General features: G+C 40.3%; 1 protein-coding gene and 1 pseudogene across 6 annotated transcripts in view; one reads left to right on the top strand and one right to left on the bottom strand.

The window, feature by feature from the left end:
- Window positions 1-2,885: 2,885 nt before the first annotated feature.
- The window catches only part of SLC35D2 (solute carrier family 35 member D2), a 54,201-nt gene continuing 29,217 nt past the window's right edge, over window positions 2,886-27,869 (bottom strand). The window contains exons 7-13 of one of the 6 annotated variants that reach the window (XR_005986075.1): window positions 27,701-27,803; window positions 26,305-26,397; window positions 21,065-21,132; window positions 13,218-13,296; window positions 12,546-12,615; window positions 12,101-12,183; window positions 10,625-11,617 (exon numbers count right to left, since the gene is read on the bottom strand). Coding sequence is in view for 4 of the 6 variants with exons in the window: in XM_041744023.1 (XP_041599957.1) it covers window positions 11,155-11,257; window positions 12,101-12,183; window positions 13,218-13,296; window positions 21,065-21,132; window positions 26,305-26,397; window positions 27,701-27,803 (529 nt within the window). In the remaining 2 variants the exon portion in view is untranslated. Of the gene's footprint in view, window positions 5,841-10,624; window positions 11,618-12,100; window positions 12,184-12,545; window positions 12,616-13,217; window positions 13,297-21,064; window positions 21,133-26,304; window positions 26,398-27,700; window positions 27,804-27,869 lie in introns of those variants that run through there. The other 5 variants (XR_005986076.1, XM_041744024.1, XM_041744025.1 and 2 more) reach the window with 5 other exon arrangements.
- LOC121484667 lies at window positions 5,945-7,093 on the top strand (annotated as a pseudogene).

Genomic DNA, 27,869 nt, shown 5'->3' with positions numbered 1-27,869 from the left:
ATTTATTTATTCATGAGAGACACACACACAGAGAGAAAGAGAGGCAGAGACACAGGCAGAGAGAGAAGCAGGCTCCATGCAGGGAGCCCGATGTGGGACTCGATCCCGGGATTCCAGGATCAGCCCTGGGCGGAAGGCAGGCGCTAAACCGCTGAGCCACCCAGGGATCCCTGTATGCTTGATTTTAGATCAAAGTTCCCACTTTTACCTCTCAATATACAAAATACATTCAGAGTCACCTGGGTGGCTCAGCAGGTTAAGCGGCCAGCTCTTGATTTTGGTTGTCATGATCTCAGGGTTCTGGGATGGAGCCTGCACTGGGCTCTGTGCTCCGTGGGGAGTCTACTTAAGAATTCCTTTCTTTGAAAATAAATAAATAAATAAATAAATAAATAAATAAATAAATAAATAGAATTCCTTCTTTTGGGACACCTGGGTGGCTCAGCGGTTGAGCATCTGCCTTCAGCTCAGGTCCTGATCCTGGTACCCCAGATCAAGTTCCCCATCCGGCTCCTTGTGGCGGAGCCTGCTTCTCCCTCTGCCTGTGTCTCTGCCTCTCTCTGTGTGTCTCTCATGAATAAATAAATAAAATCTTAAAAAAAAAATTCCTTCTCTCTCCCTTGCCTTTTGCCCCTCCCTGTCCTTGATTGTGCTTTCTCTTTCAAATAAATAAATAAAATTTTAATATACATATGTATTTATATATTCAACACCTTTAATAAGTTAAGAAACTACATGCCAATGTCTGACTATGGATTTAGAAAAACGTTTAAATAAATTTGTCTTTTACTACTTGAAAATCAAGGTTTTCAAAGCAGAAATGTTTTTTTCTAGTCTATATCAGCTGTTATCTCCCCTACTCAAAAAATATGAATAAATGGGGCAGCCTGGGTGGTTTAGCGGTTTAGTGCCACCTTCGGTCCAGGGCGTGATCCTGGAGACCCGGAATCAAGTCCCACGTCGGGCTGCTGCATGGAGCCTGCTTCTCCCTCTGCCTGTGTCTCTGCCTCTCTCTCTCTCTCTCTCTCTCTCTCTCTGTGTCTGTGTGTGTGTCTCTCATGAGTAAATAAAATCTTAAAAAAAAAAAAGAAATACAACTAAATGAGTGATACTATTATAGCAACATTAAAAATAGCATAAAACTTTTAAATATGGGCAGCCCCGTTGGCGCAGCGGCTTAGCGCCACCTGCAGGCCACGGTGTGATCCTGGGGACCTGGGATCAAGTCGAGCTCCCTGAATGGAGCCTGCTTCTCCTGCTTGTGTCCTACCCCCTCTCTCCCTCTCTCTCTCTCTCTCTCTCTCTCGCTCATGAATAAATAAATAAAATCTTTAAAAAACTTTTAAATACATTTTTTAGTCTTTTAAAAAAAATTTATCATATACTTTTTATTTTAAAAACAACTGTATGGGGGCGCCTGGGTGGCTCAGTTGGTTAAGGTTGCAACTCATGATTTTGGCTCAGGTCATGATTTCATGGGTCATGAGATCGATCAAATGCCATGTTGGGCTCTGCGCTCAATGGAGAATCGGCTTGGGATTCTCATTCACCCTCTCCCTCCATTCCTCCCCACCATGCTGTCTCTCTCCCAGTCTGTCTCTCAAATAAATAAATAAATAAATAAATCTTTTTTAAAAACTGTATAAGCTGGAAAGCTATCATAAGTGTACTTAAATCAGCAAAATTTTAAAATGTTTATTTTGGTTTTTTATTGAGATATAATTGACATATAACATTATGTAGTTGTAGGTATACAGCATGATTTGATATTTGTATACATCCCAAAATGATCACTACAATTAATTTAGTTAATTCATCACCATACATAGTAACAATTTTTTTTTATGATGAGGGGTTTTAAGACCTACACCCTTAGCAACTTTCAAATACGCAATACATTATTGCTAACTATAGTCACCTTGCTGTATGTTACATCCCAGGACTTATTTATTTTATAGCTGTAAGTTTGTACCTTTCGACCCCCTTTGCCCATTTCACCCATTCCCTCCACCCCTCTGGCAACCACCAATCTGTTCTCTATAAATACAATATTATTAAAGCTCAATAAATAGTAATGAGAAAATTTCCCTGCCATACATATCTAGCAACTCCACATAGTATGGAGACAAATAGTTTGAGAACTGGCCTCTGGAACGAACTGGGATCAAATATGCAAATGCTTAAGGCCTGGCCCAGATTATGGGCCCAAGGGGGGTCTCCAGATTCAGGACATAATGTTGAGGCCAACGGTCAAAGAAAATTTTGAGGTAAAAGACATAAATAAAGAATTAAATACAGAAATATAATGAATATGCAGATGTGTGGAATAATATTTAACTCCCTGTATCATTAGAAAAGCAAATTAAGTGAATAAAATACTACATACATGTAAATTAAATTAGCAAGCAGAATTTGAGGCTGTTACTCAGCACTCATGAGGGTGCAGTAAACCTCATATTCGTCCTTCATGCCCTAGTACTACCCTCAAATAACTGGAAAATTTTCTTGACATGCATTATAAACAAAACAGGCTACTGGTTCCCTAGGGCTGGGGGTGGATTGGAAATTGTCTAGAAATGGGATGAAGGCTCTTTTTGAGGTGATGAATACATTCTCAAACTGAATTTGGTGATGGTTGCACAACTCTATACATTTACCAAAAATATCATTAAATTATATACTTGCAATTGGTGAATTTTGTGGCACTTAAATAATATCTCAATAAATCTGTTTTTCGAAAAGATTTTATTTATTTATTTATTTATTTATTTATTTATTTATTTAAGAGAGAGAAAGTGAGAGTGAGAGCATGAGCAGAAGGGAGAGGCAGAAGGAGAGGGAAAAGTAGACTCCCCACTGAGCAGGGAGCATGACCAGGGCTCAATCCCAGGATATCCCAGGACCCCAGGATCATGACCTGAGCCAAAGGCAGATGCTTAACCGACTCAGCCCCCGGGTGTCCCAGTAATTTTTTTTTTAATTGACAGAGCTAGGATGTAAACCCATGCCATCTGATGCTGGAAGCTGCCCTCACACAACTGTTGCCTTCCTGTACAATCACCAACAGGAGAATAATATCACAGTTGGAAAATGCAAGTCATCTAGATGTCAGCAATTTCCTCATTTGGTTTCCAAGATAAAATATGCATGACCATTCGGTTCAAAACTGTGCACATGGTAACACTATCCACCCCCTGCTCCTCAAGCCAATACCACAAGTTTGAGACTGGAATGCTTGAAAAACTCAGTCTAGAAGAGTTGCCCAAAACAGAAGTCCCCAATCCCCTGTAGTTTCTGAAAAAAGAAACTGCCACCCTTAAGTAATTTTCAGTATCCCTAAAAACCCAAATTACACAATAGCAGTCCATTCCAAAGCCACAAGCTCTAAGAGAGAGCATAGAGTGGAATTTACCAAATGTGGGATTTCCATTGTTCTCTCTCTGTGGAGTCAGGACACTAACTTTCCCAGTATCGGTGTGTGATAATATGCATGGAGTATTGCCAAACCAAGCCTCAGGGTTCAGAGTCTTATTGGGGCTCTATTACATAACATGATTGATGGCCCAGATAGCTGATCTCAGTCTCCAGCCTCCTTGGGCCTCACAGAGTCCCCATCCTAAACCACATTATTGGCTTTCCCATCCTAAATCATCCTAAATCACACTGTCAAGACTATCCAGTATGACCTGAAGACACCAGGCAAATAATAACGTTTCTATCAGGCATAATATTCCAAGGGCGTAGAACTACCTAGAAGCCAAGGGCAAAGGCCAGACATCTGTTTTTGTAAGGTCAAATTCTTTCCTGCACAGATTGGCTCTTTCGGGCACGCTCTCTGAGCCTCAGCTATGAATGCCAGCCAGGCAGTAGTCTCTGGTCTTGTCAGCTTCAGGGATCAAAGCTCCGCCCTACAACCAAGTTGGGGTGAGGGTGATGGAGAACTCAGGATTCTTGGTTTAACACACCTGGGGAAAGCCTCCATCCAATGGGTGGGGGTTAGACAGGGAGGCCCTGTCCATCTGCCACACTCCGTGGGAGCCAGGCCTCTCCAATGGGGAGAAGATGGGAAACCTGGGCAACCTGTCCCCCTGGTCAGGCACAAACCCCACTGGGTGCCAGGAGCAGGAGCCCCTGGGTCTGGCCTCAGCCTCCAGGGATGCAGCTTCCCCAAACTGAGCTCAGGGCATTGATAAGGAGGTGGGTCAAGGCTCCAGTGCCACACTCTCATTACCAAGTTTATTACATTTTCTCAAATCCATATTTCTTCCTTTGCTACCTGCCCCTAGGATAACTTCTAGAGATCTTACTTAAATGGTTGTTTTTGATCATTTTCTCCAGTTTTGCGTGTTTCACCGGAGAGAGGTTCTGCAAAGCTCCTCACGCTGCCGTCCCACCCTCGCATCAATAGACCTTTAACATTACACCCCAGGCAAGTGGTCACAGAATTGGAAGAATAAGGTTCTGTACTGTGACACGACTGAGGATCCCTGTGTCTGTTCTGACCTTCAAAGCGGTGGCTGCAGCAGAGAGCCTGGCTGCCCTTGTCTGTCCCTCTCTTGCTCCACTCTTTCTGGCTGTGCAGCTGCAGACAGCCGGCCCTGGGCTGAAGATGACCCCCTCCCACCAGGCGGCAGATGCAAAAAAAATGCTCCTGGGCACATCCACACCCATTCAGGCCACAGATCTCCACTGGTAGAAAGGCCAGCATTGGAACAATTTCCAGAGAAAACATATTAATCTGGAAATTTCTCTTTCCCTCTAAGACAGAGATCCTTCCCTTTTTTCAGTGCCATGGACCACAGCAGTCGTTCAGGGGCAGCTACCGCCTCCTTCCTGAAATAATGGTTTTAAATCCCTAAAATAAAATACATAAAAAGATAAACAGATTCCCCCCAAAAAAGCTATCACAGTATTTTCTAAATATGATGTATGACACATAAGCTTCTTTGTGAACTAATGCTAACATCAAGAACTGGTGGAAGGTCTAGTAACTCAGAGTCCCCAGCAGGACATAAATGATTTTTCTGCAGAAACTGCACATGATATGAAAATATCTCAACCTCTCCTGATAACAAAATCAGAAATAAAGCTACTACTACACGGTTTTGTCTACATTTTCAAATGAAAAATGCTAAATTTTGGTCAGGGAAAATTAAGATGTATTCTTTCCCTATCCCCAGTCACCAGCCCCCTAAATCCTGTGAACCCCTGGCTAAGAACTGGTACTCAAAGTGTGGTCTGGACCAATCATCTGCAGTGGTGCTTCTCAAATCACCTGGGTAAAAATGCAGCTTCTGCTCGTGTGCACCCCAACATCCTGCAGGGAGTCTCTTTCTAACACATCCCCTAACATGCTGGTGTTCTGGTCCAGGCTGCGGACACACAGCATGGAGAAAAGGCCCTGAGCTCATCATGGGAGGAGTGGAGGTAAGAGTTGAAGGCACACAGAAAGTGTTTCCTGACCCTGAGCATCCCCAGGAATAGGATTGGGATTTTCTGACTTCATTCTAGGGGCATGTTTTCTTTTTCCACGTTTCAGTGTCTGATGACAGAGAGGAAACAGAGATTCTGAGCTGCTGGGACCCTCGGTTTCCTGAAAGCTGCCACAGAGCACCTGCTGGTCAACTAGGGTGCTGATCCTTGCCAAGTCCCAGCACCCAAAACGTAAGCCCAAGTACACATATCCATTCACAGAAAACAGCAATGATTAATAAGGCCAAGTAACCAAGACTTTAGAGTTCAAGTGGTCTTCTTCCCTCATCCCCAAGTGATAAATTCCTAGTCATTCTTCCAAATACACCTTCTCTGTAGAGCGAAGCTCTCTTTGCAGTTCCTCCCCACTGTAATTAGAAACAAGAATGATAACAATAATATTATTATTATTAACAACAGTAATTAACTTTTATCAGTCGCTAGGGGCAAGCAGTGGCAAAACACTCTCCACATGTTATCTCATGTAATTCTTATAACACTTATAAGAAGGTACTGTCTCCATTTGATGGATTGGGTTGTAGGCTGGGGGAGAAAAATGCCTGTGGCCTCTATCTCTGTGCCTTGCATACCTGCTCTGTCCTAGCACTTACTGCACACCCCCAGGGCTCACCATCCTTGTGCTTCTGTCCTGCACAAGCTTTTGCATGCTGACAAATTGAGAAGTTATCTTCTGGAACACAGGACAGATTATATAAATGGTTACCACCGCATCATGCCTGAGTGTGGAAGGATGATAGGCACAGAAGATCAGATAGACCAAGACATTCAGACAGTCTTGAGGATCTGCTCAGAAGCCATCCAGCAGCTATGAACACAAGCCCTCAAGGAGCACAGGAGTGCTGTTTCGGATTTTAGGGCAGCTTATTTGAAGAGTATACAAACTTGACTCAGAACAAAGAGCCACCGGAGTCCAACAAGTAGTGGTGAGAAAAGATGATGTAAGTTGGAACCAGATCCAAATACAAAGACAAGAGAATTCATGTCTTCTGAGAAAATTTCACAGAAACCCTCAAAAGATTCTGATGAAAAACCCATCAATGAGGAATATCCAAACAAGACTCCATGCAGAGCACAACCTGACCTGGGCACCTGGGGAGACGGCAAAGGGGAAGACGGATCATCCTCAGAAAAAAACACAAATGTTGGAACAATGAGAGCCTAAATGGTTGAGTGAATGGCCTGTTGGAGGAAGCAGGGCAAATCAAAGGAAAAGTGGTTGGAATTTCCAGATTCACAGATAGTCACAGAGCTTTTACAGCAAGAAGCCGAGATTGATGGCATTCACCGATTAGCTGGAGAGGGAATGCAGCTATGGAGGGGGATGAAGAGAGCCAGGAAGAAGCATGCTTGGAGCTGGAGGAGTTCTTCTTCCCGGTGATGTGGTCCTCCTCCTTGCTCCTCCCTATCCACAGGATGGCTGTAAGCAAGCTCTGTGCCCGGTGCTGCCCCCACCCCTGATCCCTGGCAAACAGTATGTGGTCCTGGGTCTCCAGCATCAGAGTGTGGTTTATGATAGGAGGTTATCCCAGAGCCAACTGGGGGGAGGGGGCAGAGGCAAACATGTACTCTCACAGCAGGTACCCCCAAACCTGTGGTTTTAAGCTGATTTTGTAGCTAAAGATAATGAAGTTGAAAAGAAAGAAGAAAACTAAGTTTAAATGATTGTGCAAAATAAGTGACTAAAACTCTGAAATTATTGACCTAGACAACTTCATCATTTTCCCAAAGGCACAGATAATATATACAAATATAAATATAAATGTGTGTATATGTACATATACATAATATATAACTTTTCTCTGACCTAGGTTCTATTCTTTAAGCAAACTCAGCTGTCCAAACCTCCAGTGTCCCCATACTTGAAATACATTTAATATGCAGGAAAAATATTAAAACAGCAGGAAAAAGTCCAAGTTAACAGGTGGTGTCACTGTTATTGCAGTGCAATAGCCAGAAGTAAGCAAAATATTGAGGATTTTAATTTTCATTGTCCCATCCAGACTGGCTTTTATAACTCCTTTTAGTAAGGAAAAAAGAAATCTGGAGACCTGAAGCATGAGGCTACATTTACCCTTTAGCCTCCTTGAGGCTCACAAATCCCTTTCGTACCAACTCTGGACTCATAGCTTCAACTAATATTAATTCAAAAATCAGATTGGAGCTCCCACCACAATGCCACCAGCGACACCGCGGGAACTGGGTCTCTATAGAAACTGTGGATGACAGAACATGAGAGACTCCTAACTCTGGGAAATAAACAAGAGGTAGTGGAAGGGGAGGTGGGCGGTGGGATGGGGTGACTGGGAGATGGGCACTGAGGGAGGCACTTGACGGGATGAGCACTGGGTGTTATGCTATATGTTGGCAAATCGAACTCCAATAAAAAAATACACAAAAAGAAACTGCAGATGCCACTGGGCTGCTCTTCGCTGCCCTCTGCTGGCCACACATGGAAGCAGGACAAGTCTCCACAGGTAAAAAGAAAGGGTCATGTGAGAAAAGGCCAAAAAGCATTCAGGGTGATTGCAGAAGAAAAAATTTAAATAGGGACCCCCAAAGAGGCGTGTTGACTATGAAACAAAGGATTGACCATACTAAGAGTAGAAAAGTAGAAAATCATCTTGTTTAAGAATTCAGAGAATGAAAACCAGAAAAAAAATTGTTGGAAGAAAGCAAAAATGTGCCCATTTTGTTTTGTCACTAAAAAAATGAGGAATGGATGTTCACATCTTTTAAATCTTAGCACTTTTGGTCTCTGGGTTTCAGGACTGATGTTCATGGTGCAGGAGAAGGTGGTTACAGCAGCTCCAACCCCTCTTCAAAGTAAGGTAAAACAATGAAGAACTCTTTTTTTTTTTTTTTTAAGATTTTATTTATTTATTCAGGAGAGACACAGAGAGAGAGAAGCAGAGACATAGGCAGAGAGAGAAGCAGGCTCCAAGCAGGGAGCCCGATGTGGGACTCCATCCCAGGTCTCCAGGACCACACCCTGGGCCGAAGGCAGGCACTAAACCGCTGAGCCATCCAGGGATTCCCCAATGAAGAACTCTTGAACTCAACAACAAAACACACAACCCAATTCAAAGCTGGCAAAGGAATTAGATAGCCATGTCTCCAAAGACATACGAGTGGCCAAGAAGCACATAAATAATGTCCAATGTCCAACCCCACTAAAAATTAGGGAAATACAAATCAAAACACCAATGAGATAATCACCTCACACCCATCAGAATGGCTACTACAAAAACAAAACAAAACACAATGCAGAAAATAACAAGTCAAACAAGATATGGAGAAATTGAAACCCTTGTGCGAATGTAAAATGGTGCAGCTGCTATAGGAAACGGTAAGGATACCTACACCCCCGGGTTAGGAGAGCTCTGGGCTGGGGAACACATCAGTGTGTGGGAGGTTGGGGTGCACCCAGAGAGGGCACAGAAGCTCCACACTCCTTTCCACACACCTCTTCCTATGCATCTCTTCTTTCTGTTCCCAAGCTGTATTCTTTATAAGTAACCAGTAATAGAATTCAAGCACTTCTCTTTGAGTTCTGTGAGCCATTCCAGCAAATTATCCAACCCGAGGGAGGGTATGTGCAAACCCCTGATTCATGGCCAGTTGGTCAGCAGAACAGGTCACAACCTGGGACTTGGGATTGGCATCAGAAGTGGGGGCAGCCTTGTGGGACTGGGCCCTTCACCTGTGGGGTCTGCACTCATGCCAGGCAGTTAGAATTGAGCAGAATTTGCAGGACACCTAGTTGGTGTCCAGAGAACAGGAGAATTCCTTGATAAGAGTAAAAACTCCACACGTTTGATGTCAGAAGTATCTGTACAGAGAGGAAATTAATTTTAATATCCAAAGGAATTGAAAACAGGGTCTCAAAGACACATCTGCACACTCTTGCTCATAGCAGAATTATTCATAAATAGCCAAGTGTCCATTGCAATGAATGGATAAGCAAAATGTGGTATATCCATCCATATGATGGAATATTATTCAGCCTTTTCAAAAGGAAGAAAATTCTGACAGCTGCTATAAGAAGGATGAACCCTGAAGGCATTACCCTAAGCAACGTAAGCCAGGCACAAAAAGACAAACACTATGCGATTCCCCTTATATATCTAGAACAGTCATGTTTACAGAGACAGAAAGTAGAATGGCAGTTGTCAGGGGCTGTGGTGAGCTACCATTTCAAGGGTGCAGAGTTTCGGTTTTGCAAGACGAAAATGTTGTAGAGATTGCGTGCACAACAATCAGAATGTACTTAACACTACTGAACACACTTAGAAATGGTTCAGATAGTAAATGTTATGTTCCGTGTGTTTTACAATTAAAACTAAATTTCCTTAAAAGGTACTTTGAAACAACACATCAATACAATCATTCCTTCACTTGCTCTCTGTCACACATTTGACTCAGCTTCTAGAAACTGAGAAAGTGAGACCTAGAAGGGATTTGGAGATCCTGCTCAATTTTTACAGAATAAAGCAATGCAGACCCCAATGGCGAGGTAAGCTGTGAGGATGTTGGATGGTTAGTGGTAGAGGTGGGATTAGAAGGGCTCAAGGCTCCCAGACTGGGGCCTTACCTGACACCTGAACCCCAACAGGGACAGCCCATTGCTTTGTTTCTTTTAAGCAGGCTCCATGCCCAACGTAGGGCTTTAACTCATGACCCTAGATTGAGAGTTGCATGCTCCTCCGACTGAGCCAGCCAGGCACCCCAGCTCATTTTTTGATGTTAATGAAAATAATAACGCTCCTCCATTCAGGGCTCCTGCCCATACACCACTGGGAGGCCAGACGAGTCCATGAAGGAATATACATTTGGTTAAAATCCAAGTGATCTGAATTTCAAAGCCCACTGAACAAACCTGGGAAGGTGGGGAGAGAAATATAAGCTACTGAAATGTGAACAGGACACATGGAGGGTTTTTCTCCCCCACTGAGTTATTTTGTAATATTTTCCAGCATGAGCCTTAAAAGGAATATCTTCCTCCAGGCAGAGTCTTCCTGTCTATCTACAGTAATATCACAGTATGAGGCTGCGTATAAATTATTTTTTATTTTGCTTTGATGATTGGGAAAAGATACCAGTATATATGATCAAATCAGAGCTAACAAATAACTTGCAGTTAATTTGGCTAATTTTATTAAAATAAAGACATGTCTGTTTAAACTGAGAAGAAAAATGTTCTCACTGGCACTTTGCTTTGGCTGGGATCCTTGAAATTAAGGCCAACGTGCTGATAATAATCACTCTCACACCATCGGCCTTGTTCGTCCTCTGAAGCACACGTGGTACTGGCAAACAGCAGCTCAGAGATGTGAATGAGTGAGCAAACAGTCAGTGCTCTGCCCACACAAGACCCTGGGTTACAATCCCTTTAATCAACGGTTTACTCTGAAAGATCTGCTTTCAGATGGTAAGGCTTTGCCAGGATGAGTTTCTCAGGGCTGACGATGGCTCACTGTGCAGTGGCATGTGAGGTAGATTCTCTTCACATTTTGCAGATGTTCCTGTTGTTCTTTAACCGGGGTGGAGGTGGGGAGGTGAGTGCTGTCCATGACCAGAACATCTGGATTCACATTCCTACATGGGGGGAATGCCTCCCCATGTCCCCAATCTGCAAGCCAGTCTGCAATTCTGCCTCACATTCTAACTCTTCAAATCCAGAGGAATGTTTTCTTCATCCACAGGTTGTTTAGGTTTTAAGTGACCACTCAGAGTTAAGAAGGAATATCTCAAGCCCCCTGCCATGCTGAAAGGAGGGGGGGGGAAGTGAAAATAAATAAATCTCACAGGTAGTACCACCAGATCTTCATAAAATATACATCTTTATAGATATAGCCAGCTTATTGAGACCTCTGTTTTTCTCCTAGTTTGTAGATTACTTGATGAGAATTACCCCCTCTTATTTAGAAATCTGTAGAGGCAGAAAAAGAATAGATCATATCTAATACAAAACTTTGGAGAGGGGATCCCTGGGTGGCTCAGCAGTTTAGCGCCGCCTTCAGCCCAGGGTGTGATCCTGGAGTCCCGGGATCGAGTCCTGCGTCGGGCTCCCTGCATGGAGCCTGCTTCTCGCTCTGCCTGTGTCTCTGCTTCTCTCTCTCTGTCTCTCATGAATAAATAAATAAAATCTTTTAAAAAAAGACTTTGAAAAGAAAATAAACATTTGTTTATTGCTGAATAAACTATACTATTATCCTAAGACAGTATCCCACATCTAGGATCCCAAAATGCCTTTCAAAGGTATCTCAGCCACCCCTCCCAATATCCTTAGTGTATGGTGCTTTGACAGAGCAGGACATAAGTAAGGCCCATTTCACAAAAGGAAGACAAATAACTTAGGAGACTTTTTTGTGAGAAAGACACACGGATTAAATTCACATCTCAGCCCCTTGAATTTTCATCATACACGTCCCCACAATCCATATGAAGGAAAATGTCATAAAAACAGATGAATTGAGGGATTTAAGTAAAATTATCTCAAAAACAGAAATGTCAAAACACCTCCCATTCTTTCACTTATAATAGATGAATCAGACTTTTTAAAATTCACATTTTACTAAAATGATGTTCATTTAGAAATCCCACTTACCAAATATTTAACCCTACAAAGTTTAACACAGAGAAAATGTAGTCTCCACCAACTAACATCCCAATGTAGGCAATGGATACATTCTGCAGAAAAAGAGAGAGGATTAGTCATTTTCAAAGTGAAGGGTTTAGGGGGAAAATACATATAGTAAATATATATTTTTACCATATATAAAATACATATGGTAAAATCTGAAACTAAATATTTTACTTTGCCCAGAGACTTGTACACAGAGCTGTTCACAAAATGTTGAATAAATGAATAAAAAACCATTACATATGGCTTTATAAAGAATGTGAACCATGGCATGATAATTACAGAACACTGCATCATTCATGCCCCTTACAATTAATACATAGGAAAAGAGATATGAGTTGAGTTGTCATCAGCTTTCCAGATCCCATCTCTTTACCATCACTGGGTGGTGAATTTTAATCATACGGACCCTAAACTTGCACAGATGAGACATCCAGCGAATTCCAAGCAGTGCCCTGCATTGAGCATTCCAGAAGGACCTAGGTGGCCAATGAAGGAGTCTACTGTTAAAGCAGGTGGTCTTTCTCACTCTATCCACGTGAATAGGAAAATAAAGCAACTGTAGCATAGAACACAGGACACCCCCCTCTTCATTCCTGTGTATCAGGTGCACAGACACAAAACATACCTACATGCAACCCATGAGTTTAGTACCTTACAACTGAGCATATATCTAGATTAAAAGCAGTTCTTCACAAGGCTTCCCTTTCTTAGTCAACAGGTTCTCCCAGAAAACCAAGTTGTACAAGCAAGGTATAGAATAAGATATGTCGGTGAGTCCAGAAATTTGGGACTTTTTCTGCTTTGCTTTTTTTACTACATTTGCCTAGACCATCCCCTCCTATCAACCCCAAAGTAAACATCAAAATTTGTCTCTCCTTTTTAAATTAGTGAGCCCTCCCTCTGTTTATGGATTAGGGGATGAGAAGATCTAAGAAGAGATCACCCAGCTACAGCTGAAAATGTCACCAGCCTCCATGCTTGCATTATCTCGGTAACCACAATAAAATCAAACTCCGCTTCTTTCGTGACAACTGGATTCACAGCTAGTTCCCCAACACCCAAGTCTTCACCCACTTACCTTGATGGCTCCAACCACCGCTGTAGTGAGGGCTGAATTGTAATAGCTGCACAGAACCGTGGAATACATCAGCAGAAACCTGGATCAAGGAAGGAAGCGCCAGATGCATGCCTTACTGTGCCAGGTATAATAACAGATGAAGAAGAATCTGCACGTGAGCCACCCACAAGTACTTTAAGCAAGTAAAAAAGAAAAGATTTTATAACCTACACCTTAAAACATCTCCTTTATAATTCCATCTTTGTACAGTAAAGTGGTCCAGCTGGGCATTAGCGAAAGTTTCTACCTTCAGTGTCCTTTTCATTCTGTCTGTGCATTTCCCATTATGTTTCCATGTAAAGAGGGTAAGAACACGGAGATTGTTTTTTAATGGTCTGAAATCTTTTAACAGCTATGTCACAACGGTGGTCTTTAATCCTCTGTGTATATTAGAATCACCCGGCACACTTTTAACATACAATGATGCGTGACAGTTTTCCCTCAGTGGGTTTGAGGTGGGGTCCTTGGCTGCGTGCAGTAGCAAAGCTCTACAGGTCATTCTCACATGCTACCAGCTGAGAACCACTGGTGTTTAGAAGGGAAAATGAGCAAAGCATTGCTTTGGATGGAAGAGAGTTAAAGGATTCCCTAGCAATCAGACAACAGAAAGGTCATCCAAATTGATAAGGAAGAAGTCAAACTTTCACTATTTGCAGGTTTATACTACTTATATTTATTCTATACTGTATATAGCAAGATTCCACAAAAAAAAAACTGCTAGAACTGATAAATGAACTCAGGAAAGCTACAGGATACAAAATCAATGTACAGAAATCTGTTGCACTCCTATACACTAAAAATGAAGCAGCAGAAAGAGAAATTACAACAACAATTAACAATAGAGAAAAAACTGATGGGTATCAGAGGGAAGGTGGGTGGGAATGGGTGAAACAGGGTTGTTAAATAGTACACAAAAGGAAAGGAAAGAAATAAACTAATGGATTCCACATGCCAATAATACTCCTGTGCCCTTGGACCAAAGTTAGTTCACCAGGCATTCAACATTGAGCACTATATTGATGCTTATGTCAAGAAAATGACTATAGAATTGGGACCAAGCACCAGCCAAAGAATACATATGTACAGGGAAGAATACAGAATCTAATCAGAAGAAATATGTTCATTCCAATCAAGAACTGAAGAAAATAACCTAAGTGGGGTGCAAAATTCCATCTGCCCAAAGGATACAGAGAGATCCTAGGTGTGTTGGATTTTAAAGCTAAATCCCCGTTAGGAAGCATAAGGCTGGATCCCCCATTGGCAGAACAAAGGGAATCAGACTCTAAGGAATGGGCTCAGCCCCTGTGTGTTAGGTAGCCTCTTCCTGCAGAAATCTAGTGCCCCTGGTCCAGGTCAGAATCCCTACTAGTAACAGAATCTGGATCACAAATCAATAAACGCTTTCGGCCTGAGTATGTTTCTTACCAGGGATGGTAAAGAAAAAAATCTTAGAGATAAAGTACACCAAGCTTTTATGTTAGGGAATAAACTCAATTACAAACTTAAATTCTGTAATCTTCAGAATAACATGTGTCTGTTATTAAGGTAATTACAGCAATTTGACAAGTTTGAGGACCCAACGTCTTGACCTCTGTGGTTTGAAACTGAAATGTGCAATTGGGATTAGATTTGCAATTTTCAGTTGCAAGAAGTAAAATAATCTGAGTCAGTCCGAACACAGTTGATGTTTAAAAAGAAGGTGACATCACATTTCTAAGTTTGGTTTACTAGATTTTGAAGAGTTGCTTAGGTATGTAAAGCAACCTGGCTCATAAACTGCAGGGCTGCATTAGGGCTTGGACTAGCTGGAGAAATATCAGGTGAATCGTATTTGTAAGTGGTGTTTAAAATGTTTAATGTTTTTTTTAATTCACTGAGTAGTAAACAAGACCAACTTATAGTAAATTGTTCAGGAGATTTTAATCAACTAAACTTGAGTTAAGAAGCCATTAATCAAATAATGAAAGTAAATGTTCTTATGGTAATACAAAAATTACTAGCTTTATAGAGCAACAGTATTTATAAACTGAACTTAAAAAAATTTAAGTTGTTTTTTTTTAAGATTTCATTTATTCATGAGATACACGGAGAGAGAGGCAGAGACACAGACAGAGGGAGAAGCAGGCTCCCTCTGGGGAACCTGATGTGGGATTTGATCCCAGGACCCCAGGATCATGCCCTAAGCCGAAGGCAGACACTCAACTGCTGAGCCACCCAGGTGCCCCAAAATCTAAGTGTTTTTAATGTTTATAATTTTAATAAATTCAACATTAATTCAGAGCCCCAGGAACTATAAATAATCCTATTCGTGCATAAAATTAAAAGATTAAAAAAAAAAAACTCAATGTGGGGCACCCAGGTGGCCCAGCGGTTGAGTGTCTGCCTTCGGCCAAGGGTGTAATCCTGGAGACCTGAGATCAAGTCCCACGTCCGGCTCCCTGCAAGGAGCCTGCTTCTTCGTCTGCCTGTGTCTCTGCCTCTCTCCCTGTGTCTCTCATGAATAAATTTTTAAAAATTTCAAAACAAAAAAACAAAAACAAACAAACAAACAAACAAACAAAAAACCTCAATGTGATGTTACTGAGTATCTACTGTGTTTGCCCAGATAGTGAGAGTACATAACACAGCAACCACCCTGGAGGAGGTAAGTCTAATAACATACTAGAGATAAGAGCACAGGGAGGGGGTCTACCCCAACTTAGGGAAAAAAGAAAAGTTTCCTGCAGGCCTCCTAAATGAAGTCCTGCAGACTTCAACCCAAGGCAATCATAGATGTTATTTTTATTTTTGTTTAAAAATTCCAACTCCAGGGTTCCAAATATGCAATGTTTTCTCCATCCTACCTTTTAGTGAAATCACCTCCACCTGCATCAGAATTGGCTGATACCTTGAATATAAGATTCCAGTATCTATCCACCATGAGTGTGGACAGCTAGGACACAAACTCACCAGCTGGGCTGGGCACAGGAAGAACCCCTCTCTGAGGCCTGGGGGTGCTTGAAACAGCCACTGTCCCTAAGGGGCCTGCAGACAGAGGCTGCACTTATCAGTGTGTCCACCAGGTGTCCCCAGAGAAAATAAGGGGAAAACCACAAGGCGCAAAGTAGTCAGTGTAGGACAATCTGTATTACAATTTTCTAAGAAAAAATTTCTACATGAGAGTATGTTCCTATATAATCCTTTGGCTAAGAACACCAAGGTTCTAAATTAAAAGAACCTCTGCTAATTCAGTACAAAGGAAAACATACCACTTTTAACACTAAAAATATCCACCTCCACATGACAGTAGTTTTGGTTTTAGCATCTATGGATTAAAAAAATGCAAAGATATTTAAAAGTATTGCTGAATTATCAGTATCTCCTTGCCATTCTGAACTTTTAAATCATATATCTTCTATGTACACTTGAAAAATAATAGCACATGTATGTGATATACATTCAGACAACATATGCCAGCCGTATGTTTGGGTTTACAGGTCCCCAAGAGATGGATGTGCTCACATAGAAACCCCTGGAGCAGAATTCCTGCTCCAAGGTTCTTACTATTTCTGAAAATGACACGAAAAATAACTTATCTACCCAAGGCTGTATGGCACACTCATACAGTCACTCTATCTGTGACAAATAGAATTCAAATGAATTCTAATGACCTCATTTACAACTTGCAACAGTTATCATTCCATGAAGGAGCATTTATATAAATTAACACAAATGTTCAGATAATAAAAGGCCACATTTATCTCCCTTCTCTCAACCACAGTGATACCCTAGCACATGACTCTAATTCCAGATTTCAAAGAATTTCAAGTAATCTCATCTCACTCATCTCTAGTAAGAATACACTCCTACCCAAGGCCTCTGTGGTGTGCCAGGGATGTCAAAGTCATGGGATATATGTGGTCCATCTTCCCAGGGCACTGATTTTACATGAAGATTGGTTTATTGGGAATGTGGGAATATCTGCACTCTCTGAAGTTCTGTTGCCCTGTGCTATCCACAGAATCCTATATCAGGGAAGTTTTAAGGAATAGAATATTTTTTATCCTGGGATTAGAAAATATTTGGTACTTTTGTGTTTTTATTAAGGAATATATTACTGCTTCACTGGGAACAAAAGGTCCGCTACTGGAGCAGAAACAGATTAGACTAATCACCACCAAGGCCTGAGGGCTACTGCCAGCAGCTGGTATGAATGAACCAGAACCTGTAATTTTTCAGCAAGATTGAAAAGACTTGCAGAGCTAGGTTTTTATTTTATTTTATTAAAAGATTTATTTATTTTAGAGAGAGTGTGTGTGCAAGCAGAGGGAGGGGCAAAGGGAGAGGGAGAGGGAGAGCATCTTCAAGCAGACTCCTCACTGAGCACTGTGCCTGCGGGTATAGATCTCCCAACCTTGAGACCCTGACCTGAGCCAAAATCAAGAGGCAGACACTTACCTGACTGAGCCACCCAGGTACCCCAGAGCTAGCTTTATAAAATCGAGTTAGTCAATTCAGATTTGTCTATATTTTATTTCTGCCTGCATTAAACTATCTTAGTACCCACAATCCAGTTTACCTTCCTGACATAATTAAACTCCATCATATGCTTTACAAACTCCTGATTACAAATAGCATTTCTGAAAACAGTCTTTCCATCATAACTCAAAAGAAAATTAAAAGTCTGCTTTTTTTCACCATTCCATTCATTTAACATGCATTTTTATTTTTTTATTTTTTAACATGCATTTTTAAAGCATTAAAATTTTATAATTATGTTTTCAACATGGGATAGAGGTTTAGTGGTTAGAAAAAGCAAGTTTGAAATGCAAACTTGAAAGAGTGAAAAAAGTGAGAAGCTGAGCATCAGAGCCCTCTGAAATCAAGGGCTGGGATGCATATATATGAGCCTCAAGTCATTCCTTGAGCAGGGACTAAGAAAAGAGACAGATGAGCCTAGTACCAGTTGTTCTGAAAACCGAAAATGTGCTCAAAAGCTTACAATGGCTTCTTTTACAATGAAGAAATAAATGACTCAATCCTTTGAATGAGAAACTTTGATAAAGGATTCTGAAAAATCCAACATGCCAAAATTGGAGCTTCCTTCCAGAGCCGTTTCAGAATTAAAATTTGACCACTGAAGGTAAAGTACAGTTGACCCACTGCAGGAGTTTGGGTGCCGGCCCCCTACACAGTCAAAAATCCAAGGTATTACTTTTGATTTCCCCAAAACTTAACTGCTAATAGCCTGCTGTAGACCAGAAGCCTGATTGATAACATGGTCAATTAACACATATTTTGTATATTATGTGTGTTATTCACTGCATTCTTATACTATAGAAAGCTAGAGGAAAGAAAATGTTATTAAGAAAATCATAAGGAAGAGGAAATGCACTTACAGTACTATATATATATTTTTTAAAAACTCTGTACATAAATGGACCCACACAGTTCAAACATGTGTTGTTCAAGGGTCAACTATCTATGTAATAGAAGGAAGAGGTCACAAGAGGGCACCCAAACTCTCCTCCTTTAAAAAAGGAGGAACTGGATGCAGTGATAAAGAATTAGGACCAGGCAGGAGTCAGAGCAGCAGAGTTAGAATGGAACAGGAGTGGGGCCTCAGGGCAGAGACCTTAGCAGAGCAGCACTGAAGAAGAAAGAAAGAAAAGAAAGAAAAGAAAGAAAAGAAAGAAAGAAAGAAAGAACTGAACCTTGAGCCAAATTCCAAATTGGGAGTTACACTTTAGCCCACTGAGCCCAGACCCTCGAAAATGCCTGGAGTGGTGCAGGTCAGGGGCAATACCTGGATACCAGCTGGAGCAAAAGCAATTTTTCTCTACAGGAAAGTTTCTCAAATTTTTAATTTGAAAATTGGTAATCAGCCCACAATATTAAGACTGAAGCAATATGCTCACAATCACAAGTCACCAACCACACACAGTTTGGCAGTCGCATTCTACATACATATTTAGACTCTTAAACACTGCATATATTGAAATCATTAGATACAGAATAGCTATGTGTATAACATTTAAAGAAATGAAAGTTAAAACAATCACAAAGATCACCAATGAGAGAATACTAGGAATGAACAGTAAGTTTGGAGGAAAAAAAAAAAACAACTGTGAAACTTTTACAAACAAAATATAAAATTATTGAAATCAAAAAGTCCTGAGTAGGTCAGTCAGTTGACTGACTCTTGATTTTGGTTCAGGTAATGATCTTGTGGTAGTGAGATCAAGTCCCACATCAGGCTCCATGCTGAGCTTAAGATTTTATCTCTCCCTCTGCTTCTGTGCCCACCCCCCACCCACCACTCATGTACTCTCTCTCTTAAAAAAAAAAAAAAAATCAGGGATGCCTGGGTGGTTCAGTGGTTGAGCATCTGCCTTTTGCTCAGGGCATGATTCTGGAGTCCTGGGATTGAGTCCCACCTCGGGCTTGCTGCATAAAGCCTGCTTCTCCCTCTGCCTTTGTCTCTGCTTCTCTGTGTGTCTCTCATTAATAAATAAATAAATAAATAAATAAAATCTTTAAAAAAGTTTTTTTTTTAAAAGACTCCATCACCAGGCTAAACATTAAATCAGACACAGCTAAGGAGAGAATTAGTGAAATGGAAGACATACATAAATGTTTTTATTTTATGTGACTAATCACTGCAATTAAAATTAAGTTTGAGAATTTTTAAGCGTTGATCAAAGAGATTGTGAGTTGCTCTTAGTTCACTTAAATGTAATGAAAAGGGCAGCATGGGTGGCTCAACGGTTTAGCACTGCCTGGTTTAGCGCTGCCTTCAGCCCAGGGTGTGATCCTGGAGACCCGGGATCAAGTCCCATGTCAGGCCCCCTACATGGAGCCTGTTTCCCACTCTGCCTGTGTCTCTGCCTCTCTCTCTGTGTGTCTCTCATGAGTAAACAAATAAAATCTTAAAAATAAACAAACAAATAAATAAATGTAATGAAAATTATAGTATTGGAAGTAAAAAAAAATAAGGGGAAACTCATCTTTCTTCATAGGAAAAATATTTTGATGAGTAATTTCCTGAGATAGTCATTCAAAGCACCTTTCCATATGGGATAAGACACAGGTATTGTATATGCAGGAAGCCTAGCTCAGGGACGATACTCCAAAGACTGAGCAGTGGTGACCTCTGGAGAGGCGAACCACAGTGCTAGAGGGCAGGGAAGAAGGGGGGCTTATGTTGCCCGGGCATTCTGTTGCAACTCTTGGATTATTTACTAGGTTGTGTGTATTATCTGTTCATGAAAAGGAATTTTCAAGCTTTTGGAAAAAAAAAAAAAAGCTACATGGCTTTTCAAAAGGAAGACAGAAATAAGGAAAATTTTAAGAACAAAAGCCTAAAATTATTGGACAATATAATGGCCTGGACATCTCACCTCAGAAATTTCCCTGAATATAGCAGGTACAGCACTAGAGTAAATGGTCATCATTTCCACATATTTAGGTGAGGTAGAAAATCTTGAAAAACTTGGGACATCATGCCCAAGACGACAAACAGTACTAAATTTGATACATCAACTGATGTCATTCAGACTTTCAGAAATCAATAGGCAACATCATATTTTGGAGTAGAATGTGACATTAGATGACTTTCAAAAATAAAACTGATTCCTGCTTGCTCCTGGTCTTTTAGGTGGTGTTCCCAGGGACCCTGAGTCCTATTCCTCTGCTGCAGGGGTCCTTTCCAGAGAAATCTGGAGAAGCACAGACAGAGGGATTCTGACAGGGCAGATGGAATGTATATTTTGACTCGATTTGTCAAGAGATATCATAGATCAAGCTTCTAATTATGCATGGTTTCTTACCCCAAAAAACAGGAAAGAAGAAACTGTATGATAAATAAAACATTCTTCCATTCATTGAATTCAGTAGCCTATTATAAAAAAGAAAGAAAACCAATGATTAGACTAATAATATTGCAGTTCAAATCTATGGCTTTTACCAAATTGTGTGTTTTAATACAGGAACCACTTTCCCAAACAAGAAATACAGCTTAAAAAATCCCAGACAACACCAATTGTTTGATGTTGGGCAGATTGCTTTTACTCTCTGAATCTCAGATTCATTTTACAAAACAGGGATCTTATTTTAAAACTTCCTCAAAAGGTCAAGGTGAGGATTTAAAGAAATTGTTTAGAACTCAGCAGGTGGCATGTATACAACATAGCTATGTTACTGTGACTGTCTCCTTACTAATCCATACTCACAAAATTATGGTTGGGTTTACTTTTTATAAATAATCTTAGAAGAAATCTTATTATAAAATTAGTGATGTTAGCAGGTGGCGCAGCGGTTTGGCGCCGCCTGCAGCCTGGGGTGTGATCTTGGAGACCCAGGATCGAGTCCCACGTCGGGCTCCCTGCATGGAGCCTGCTTCTCCCTCTGCCTGTGTCTCTGCCTTGCTCTCTCTCTCTCTGTATCTGTCATGAATAAATAAATAAAATCTTAAAAAAGAAAAAAAGAAAATTTTAAGTCCATGAACTGTTTTCAAGAATTTACAAATGCTTGGGGCACATGGGTAGCTCAGTCTGTTAAGCATCGACTCTTGGTTTTGGCTCAGGTTATGATCTCAGAGTCCAGGGACTGAGCCCCATGTAGGGCTCTATATGCAGCAGAGAGTTGGCTTGAAATTCTCGCCCTCACCCTTGCCTTCTGCTTCTCCCTGTTTACTCATGCTCTCTAAAATAAATAAATACATAAATTAATTAAATAAAATCTTTAAAAAAGAAGAATTTCTAAATGTTTAGTAAGTATTATAAACAAATAAACTATTATTTGCTATTCACAAAGCAAGCAAGTAATCAGGGTGGAAGAGCTGGGACAAAGAAGCTTACGAGACAGTTTCAGCTCTCCAAGAACTGAGTCCTTAGCTGAGAAAATGAAATTAACCTTCTTGAAATGATAGGTCACAATAAAAAGGAGCATGTTATTCATAATTTGTCCTTTGTCTGCATCCAAAAATGATTATAAAGTGACTCAAGATTATACATTAAGAATGTGCTGAACAACATAATTCAGTATAAGTTCTATTTACTTTCTACTAGATAAAGCTTGTTAGCCATGTCTTAGTAACTTTATAGATTGAAAACTATTTAAATCTTTGTTAAGTTTATAATTCAAAAATTTTAAGCCAATTAGAATGGAATTCTCTTCATCTAATAAATACATCCTTGACATACTTGTCATTGTTTCATTGGTAAGACTTCACTCACCTCTCTCAACAAAAAGAGACACATTAAATGTTAATAATTGTTGAACCTAGTTGTTATACTACTTGTTCTCCTTCTGTATAGGTTTGAAGGTTTCCATCATCAAATTATTTTCTTTAAATGCTTACTGGTGAAAGAAAAGTAATAATAAATATAAATCTGTCTTACTGGCAAGCACAAGCCAATCAAAGGGGCAGAAAAAAAATCCAAGGCAAAGATCAAAGCCAAACAAAAACTATAGAAAACACTCTATATCTAAAATTAAAATAATACTGGCAATAAGAGAAAACCATATGCTCTAAACTTCAAACCAAGAGTAGGAAAACACTGATTCAACAAGCTGGAAGTATTTATGCAAACAGTAAAAAACTATATATTCCTGATACTATATAAACCACTAAGGGATACACAGTACTTTTCATAAAAATATTTGTATTCTTTGCCAACCTAAATTTTAACAGATTTTGATTTGATTTTGTTCCTTTAATAATGATGAGGCTATGCAGGTGGCATTGTAAAAAATAATATAGTATGACATTTATTTTAAAACACAGCGGCCTCTGGGTGGCTCAGTTGGTTAAGCATCTGCCTTTGGCTCAGGTCATGATTTTGGATTCCTGGGACTGAGCCCAGTGTCAGGCTTCCTGCCCAGCGGGGAATCTGCTTCTCCCTCTCCCTCTGCCCTCTGCTCATGCTCTCTCTCAAGTAAATAAATAAAATCTTTGAAAAAAAAAAAAACAAAGCAAAATAAAGATGAATAACAATAATGTACTGCTTCCTTATGACTTGCTATTGTTATAAAATTATGATAGAGTGTGAATCTGTTTTGCATATATGTTTTTTTTAATCAGAAAAATAAGTCCTATTTATCCCTATTCATCAGCTGTAATAAACGATGTACTCTGAACCGACTGCAGCAATTCGAATGACTAAAGAAAGGTGACCTTTCACTCAATCAGTATTTTCCAGGGGCCTAAACTGTTGACAAGAGTTGCTGGTATCGCTGACTATGCTAATCAGAGAGAATCAAGGTGCTGTTACCAGATTTGTTGACCACGTAAGTCCAAGGTCCAGGTGTGAACTCTAGGGCGGTGAGTCAGCTGCACTCGTCTTACCACAACCTCTGATACTCTCCAGTCAACAGGAAAAAATGACTCATCAAAGTACTTCTATTAACAAGTTAACATTTCGCCCTAATTCATCAATTTTTGTACAATCACACCAAACTGGGCAAATAAAATGCAATTTTATAGACTAACATACCTAATTACGTAAGTTCTCTTCTTTATTGTATCATTTGGTTCACAATCTAAAATGGATTCAAACATGATTAAAAGTAACCAATTGGAAGAAGCTTGTCATGGTTCAATGGAACACAGCAGAACGATCTTACTAGTAAAAAGTGTCATTATTTTTTCTACAGGGTTTTAAAAATGATTATAATAAGTAACCCATGTATTTTGGCATCTCCTATCTCTAAATTAAAAGAGTCAAAGTTTTAATTTTATGACTTTGTATTTTGTCATTTTTATAGAAGGCCTTTTTTCCAGTTATAAAAACATTCTATTTTTTTCTAAATTATAATTTTCTTACAGGTTTTTAAATAAATCTATATATTTAGCTCTGATCCATCTGGAATTACAGTGAATAGTAACCACAACCGGGGCTCTAAGATACCTAGAGGATCTTCTGTTTGAAATCCTAGGAGCCTGGTCAAACAGAAGAGGCTACACGGGGTAAATACTGAGATAGTTCAGTCAAAAGCCAGAATAGGAGCATAATATTCTCCTAGAACACCACTATTTAATAAGTTAAAGTATATGTTTGGCCACTTATACTTTCTAAGACATAAGTGATGGGTTATGGTTTTTCATGCATGAAGGAAAGAAACAAACACTTTTCATATACAATAAAGTAACTAGGATTACAGTGGAGGAAGTGCTCCAGAGCCAGGCTGCCTGGATGTACCACCTGTACCTGGAAGCTATTTAAACACTGTGCTCTAGATTCCTTCTCTAAAAGCTAATTAGCAGTACCCTCTCCTCAGAGCACTGTTGTGGAAAGCAGTAAAACAGTTAACGTATAATGCTTTCAACAATGACAGAATAAGTTCTCAGTAAATATTAGATATTATTTTTAGTATTAATTGAGAAAGTATAATAATTCTGCAATCCTAAGTATTACAAGCAGGTGAAACTTTTTTTTTCTTTTTTTTTTTTTTAAGATTTATTAGAGAGAGAGATTATGTGTGCATGCACGAGAGGGAGGACCATCAGAGGGAGACAACTCTGAAGCAGACTCCCTGCTGAGCGCAGGGCCTATGGTGGGGGGGGGGGGGGCTTTCCCATGACCCTGAGATCATGACCTGAGCTGAAACCAAGAGTCAGACACTCAACCAACTGAGCCACCCAGGCGCCCCACAAGCCACACAGGTGCCCCACCTGGGCATCCCACAAGCAGGTGAAACTTCTGAGAGCACATGCTACAAGTTGATAAAGCAATGGTTTGGATGTGGGAACACATTCCTACTGAAACAATGTTATAAATTATTAACATGATACATCTAGTGGATTTAATTCATAAGGTAACCTAAAATTCAGTTTCTGCTCACCATGCCATTCATAACACTACTGCTAAGCCTTCTGCTGTCCCCTCTTTTGGAAAGAAATTGTACAAATGAGAAAGTATAGCTTTGAGAGAGAATAACGTCCACCCAAGGAACCCACAGGAGCCTGCAGCCTTCTCAAAGTATTCCAACAAATGGGATCTACTCAACCTGTGTGCACCACAGAAGCATGCTGATTAGTAAACTCATAAACACTAGCACGTGGAGGGGGCATGCTATTGCACAGGGCCCCTCTGAACCGCACACCAGATCGAGCAACAGGAGAGTTAATGTCTGAGGGCTGGTTCTGTGGGCAGAGGCCAGGTCGAACCATCATTTTTGCCTAGCAAATTTTCTCACATGAACTTAAACATCTCCCTTGAGATACAGGCAAAATTCTTAGAAGTGGTGTGGCTAGCAATTTTATGAGAAAGTAGAGTTTGGCGGGGGCTGGCACACTTCAAGACCATCACTGTGGGTGCTACGGGGTGAATATTAACCCTGTAGACTGAGAGACTGGCCTTCACTCCCTCCAACTGGGCCGCCTCTATTTCTACTAATTGCCCATTTTACTTGTCTCTCATCTGTGTGCAGCAGACACATGAGCAGGGCAAATGCCAAATGCACAACACATTCTCAAAATTCTAATATATGTCCTGGAATATTTTGGTGCAAAATGCCATGATGTCTGGAATTTGCTTTAAAATATTCCAGGAGGAAAAAAAATGAAAGCAGATGAATAAATGAAAAATGAATAGATGAAATAAGAATGGCAAAATGCCAAAAAGTGTTGACACTGGGTGGTGGGTATGTGAGATCCATTAAATGATTCTGCTTTGCATAGGATTCAAAATGTCCATTATAAAGGTAGTAGATAAACCCATTTTAAAACTGTTAAAATCCCCTTTTAAGTTAGTTTTCCCAGGATCCAACATCAGCAAATAGGGATATTAAAACTCAAACTCAGATTTTTGCTGTGATTGTTTTCAAAAAAAGCTTCAAGTCCAGAGTTCTTTTGACTACTTCTTGCTGCTTCCCACGTCTAAAAATTAACAGTACAGAAAGGGTTGTGCCAAAAGGTGTTACTCTGGATATCACAGACCTTACTTTCCTGGGCCCTCCTGGTACTCCTGGTTACTGGGACAGTTCCCACTGCAGTTACCACCAGAAGTTACCTATTAAGGCTTTAAAAGACTGCTCAGCAGGAATGTCATGACTGTCACCATCTCACCTGTTGAAGGTCTCCAGTAGAGACACTGATGATAAGAGTTGGTATAATCATGAAGCAGGCATTGTAGAAAAGCACTCCATATTTCCCTAACTCCTATAAAAACAAATAAAACATTGAATTTTTGAAATATAAAGCATCAGATTTCCAAGGGCCAATTATACAACTACATATTTATTGAGTTAAAAATTATTCTGAAAAAAATTATTCTGACCAACTTTATATTGGAATATATTCAGAAAATTCCTTTTTTAAAAATCATATTCCTCATGTAAAAGGCTTCCCTTCAAGTACATCATGATAGCAAAATAAACATTTGTTTTACACAAAAATGAGAAATAAAACAAATGAACATGGAAGGCCTCTGAGGTCCCACCCATCTCTAACATTCTAATTGGGTATTTTTTTAAAGTATTATATTCAAAATAGGAAATCTGGAACAAAATAAAGAACATTTAAAATGTTAATATAAACAGAACTCCTTAAAAACATCTGCTCTTTCTGTTAAGGAGCAGCAGGGTTAAAACATCAGGTTTCTTGCTTTCTAATCTTGCATAAATTTACTTTTCATTAATGTGACTACAGCACTTCACCATTTTTCATGAATGGTGACATATTGTGACCCTCAAAGGGCAACAAACCTGTTTTTGTAAAACTGCCACCAGTAAAAAACAAAGGAGGCCGCACAGAAAAAAAAAACAGCTCATAGAAATAAATCTGTCCATCAGAGCAAACTCCCTCACTCAACACAAAGAACTTGGAACAAAGCAACATATGCCTGGCTCATCCTCCCAAGCTTCTGAAACAGCTGGGGGAGTGGGGAGGGTGGGCAGGGGCCTGGACTCGGACTGGGGGGAGCCCCAGCGAGAGGCACTCATCTGGCCGCCATGGGGGGCCTGCTCAGTCACTGCCAGGAAGGGAACTTCCTGCCGGCCGGCCCTGCCACCTGGGCCATTTCACAGAGGAATCTGACCCTTGGAGAAGTCGGGTCCGAGTCACAGTGACCCGTCAGCAGCACAACTCCTCTCTGTAACCCACACCTTCAGACTCAAACTCAGTTGCTTTAGAATACCCCTGACTTTGCCCTGGTCACTGAGGAGGATGGCGAAAAAACTTCTTTTAGTTGGCCTTTCAAAATAATCTCTTTCTATATTCTGACTTTGCATCCAAAATAGTGGTACCTTTTCCCTCCCTGATTTTCACCCAAAACTTTGCAAGTTCAGGGGTCACAAGACCCCATACAGACTGAAAAAGATAACTGAAAAGAAATTAATGATTTATAAAGCGTACCATGTAAATTAAATTATATGACAACTTTACAATCTCTTTTTTTTTTTTCATGCAATTTCAGGGTCCAGATGACAAAAGCCCAAAAACCCTAGGAGTGAAGATCTGGTACCTTTGGGTCCATTTTCTGTTTGGTATAAACTCCATTTGCTGCTGTGAAGATATCATTCAGGAATACAAAAATATAGCCTTCCAAGTTAAAGGCAAGGTCAGAACTGGGAGGGAGAACACAAAAAGGAGGACGATTATTCAGAAACTCACAACACAACTTGGCCTTCAAA

Source organism: Vulpes lagopus, chromosome 2 (assembly GCF_018345385.1).
Source record: "Vulpes lagopus strain Blue_001 chromosome 2, ASM1834538v1, whole genome shotgun sequence".
NCBI lineage: Eukaryota > Metazoa > Chordata > Mammalia > Carnivora > Canidae > Vulpes > Vulpes lagopus.
The sequence above is the reverse complement of the archived record's forward strand: the minus strand, read 5'-3'. Positions and strand labels throughout refer to the sequence as shown.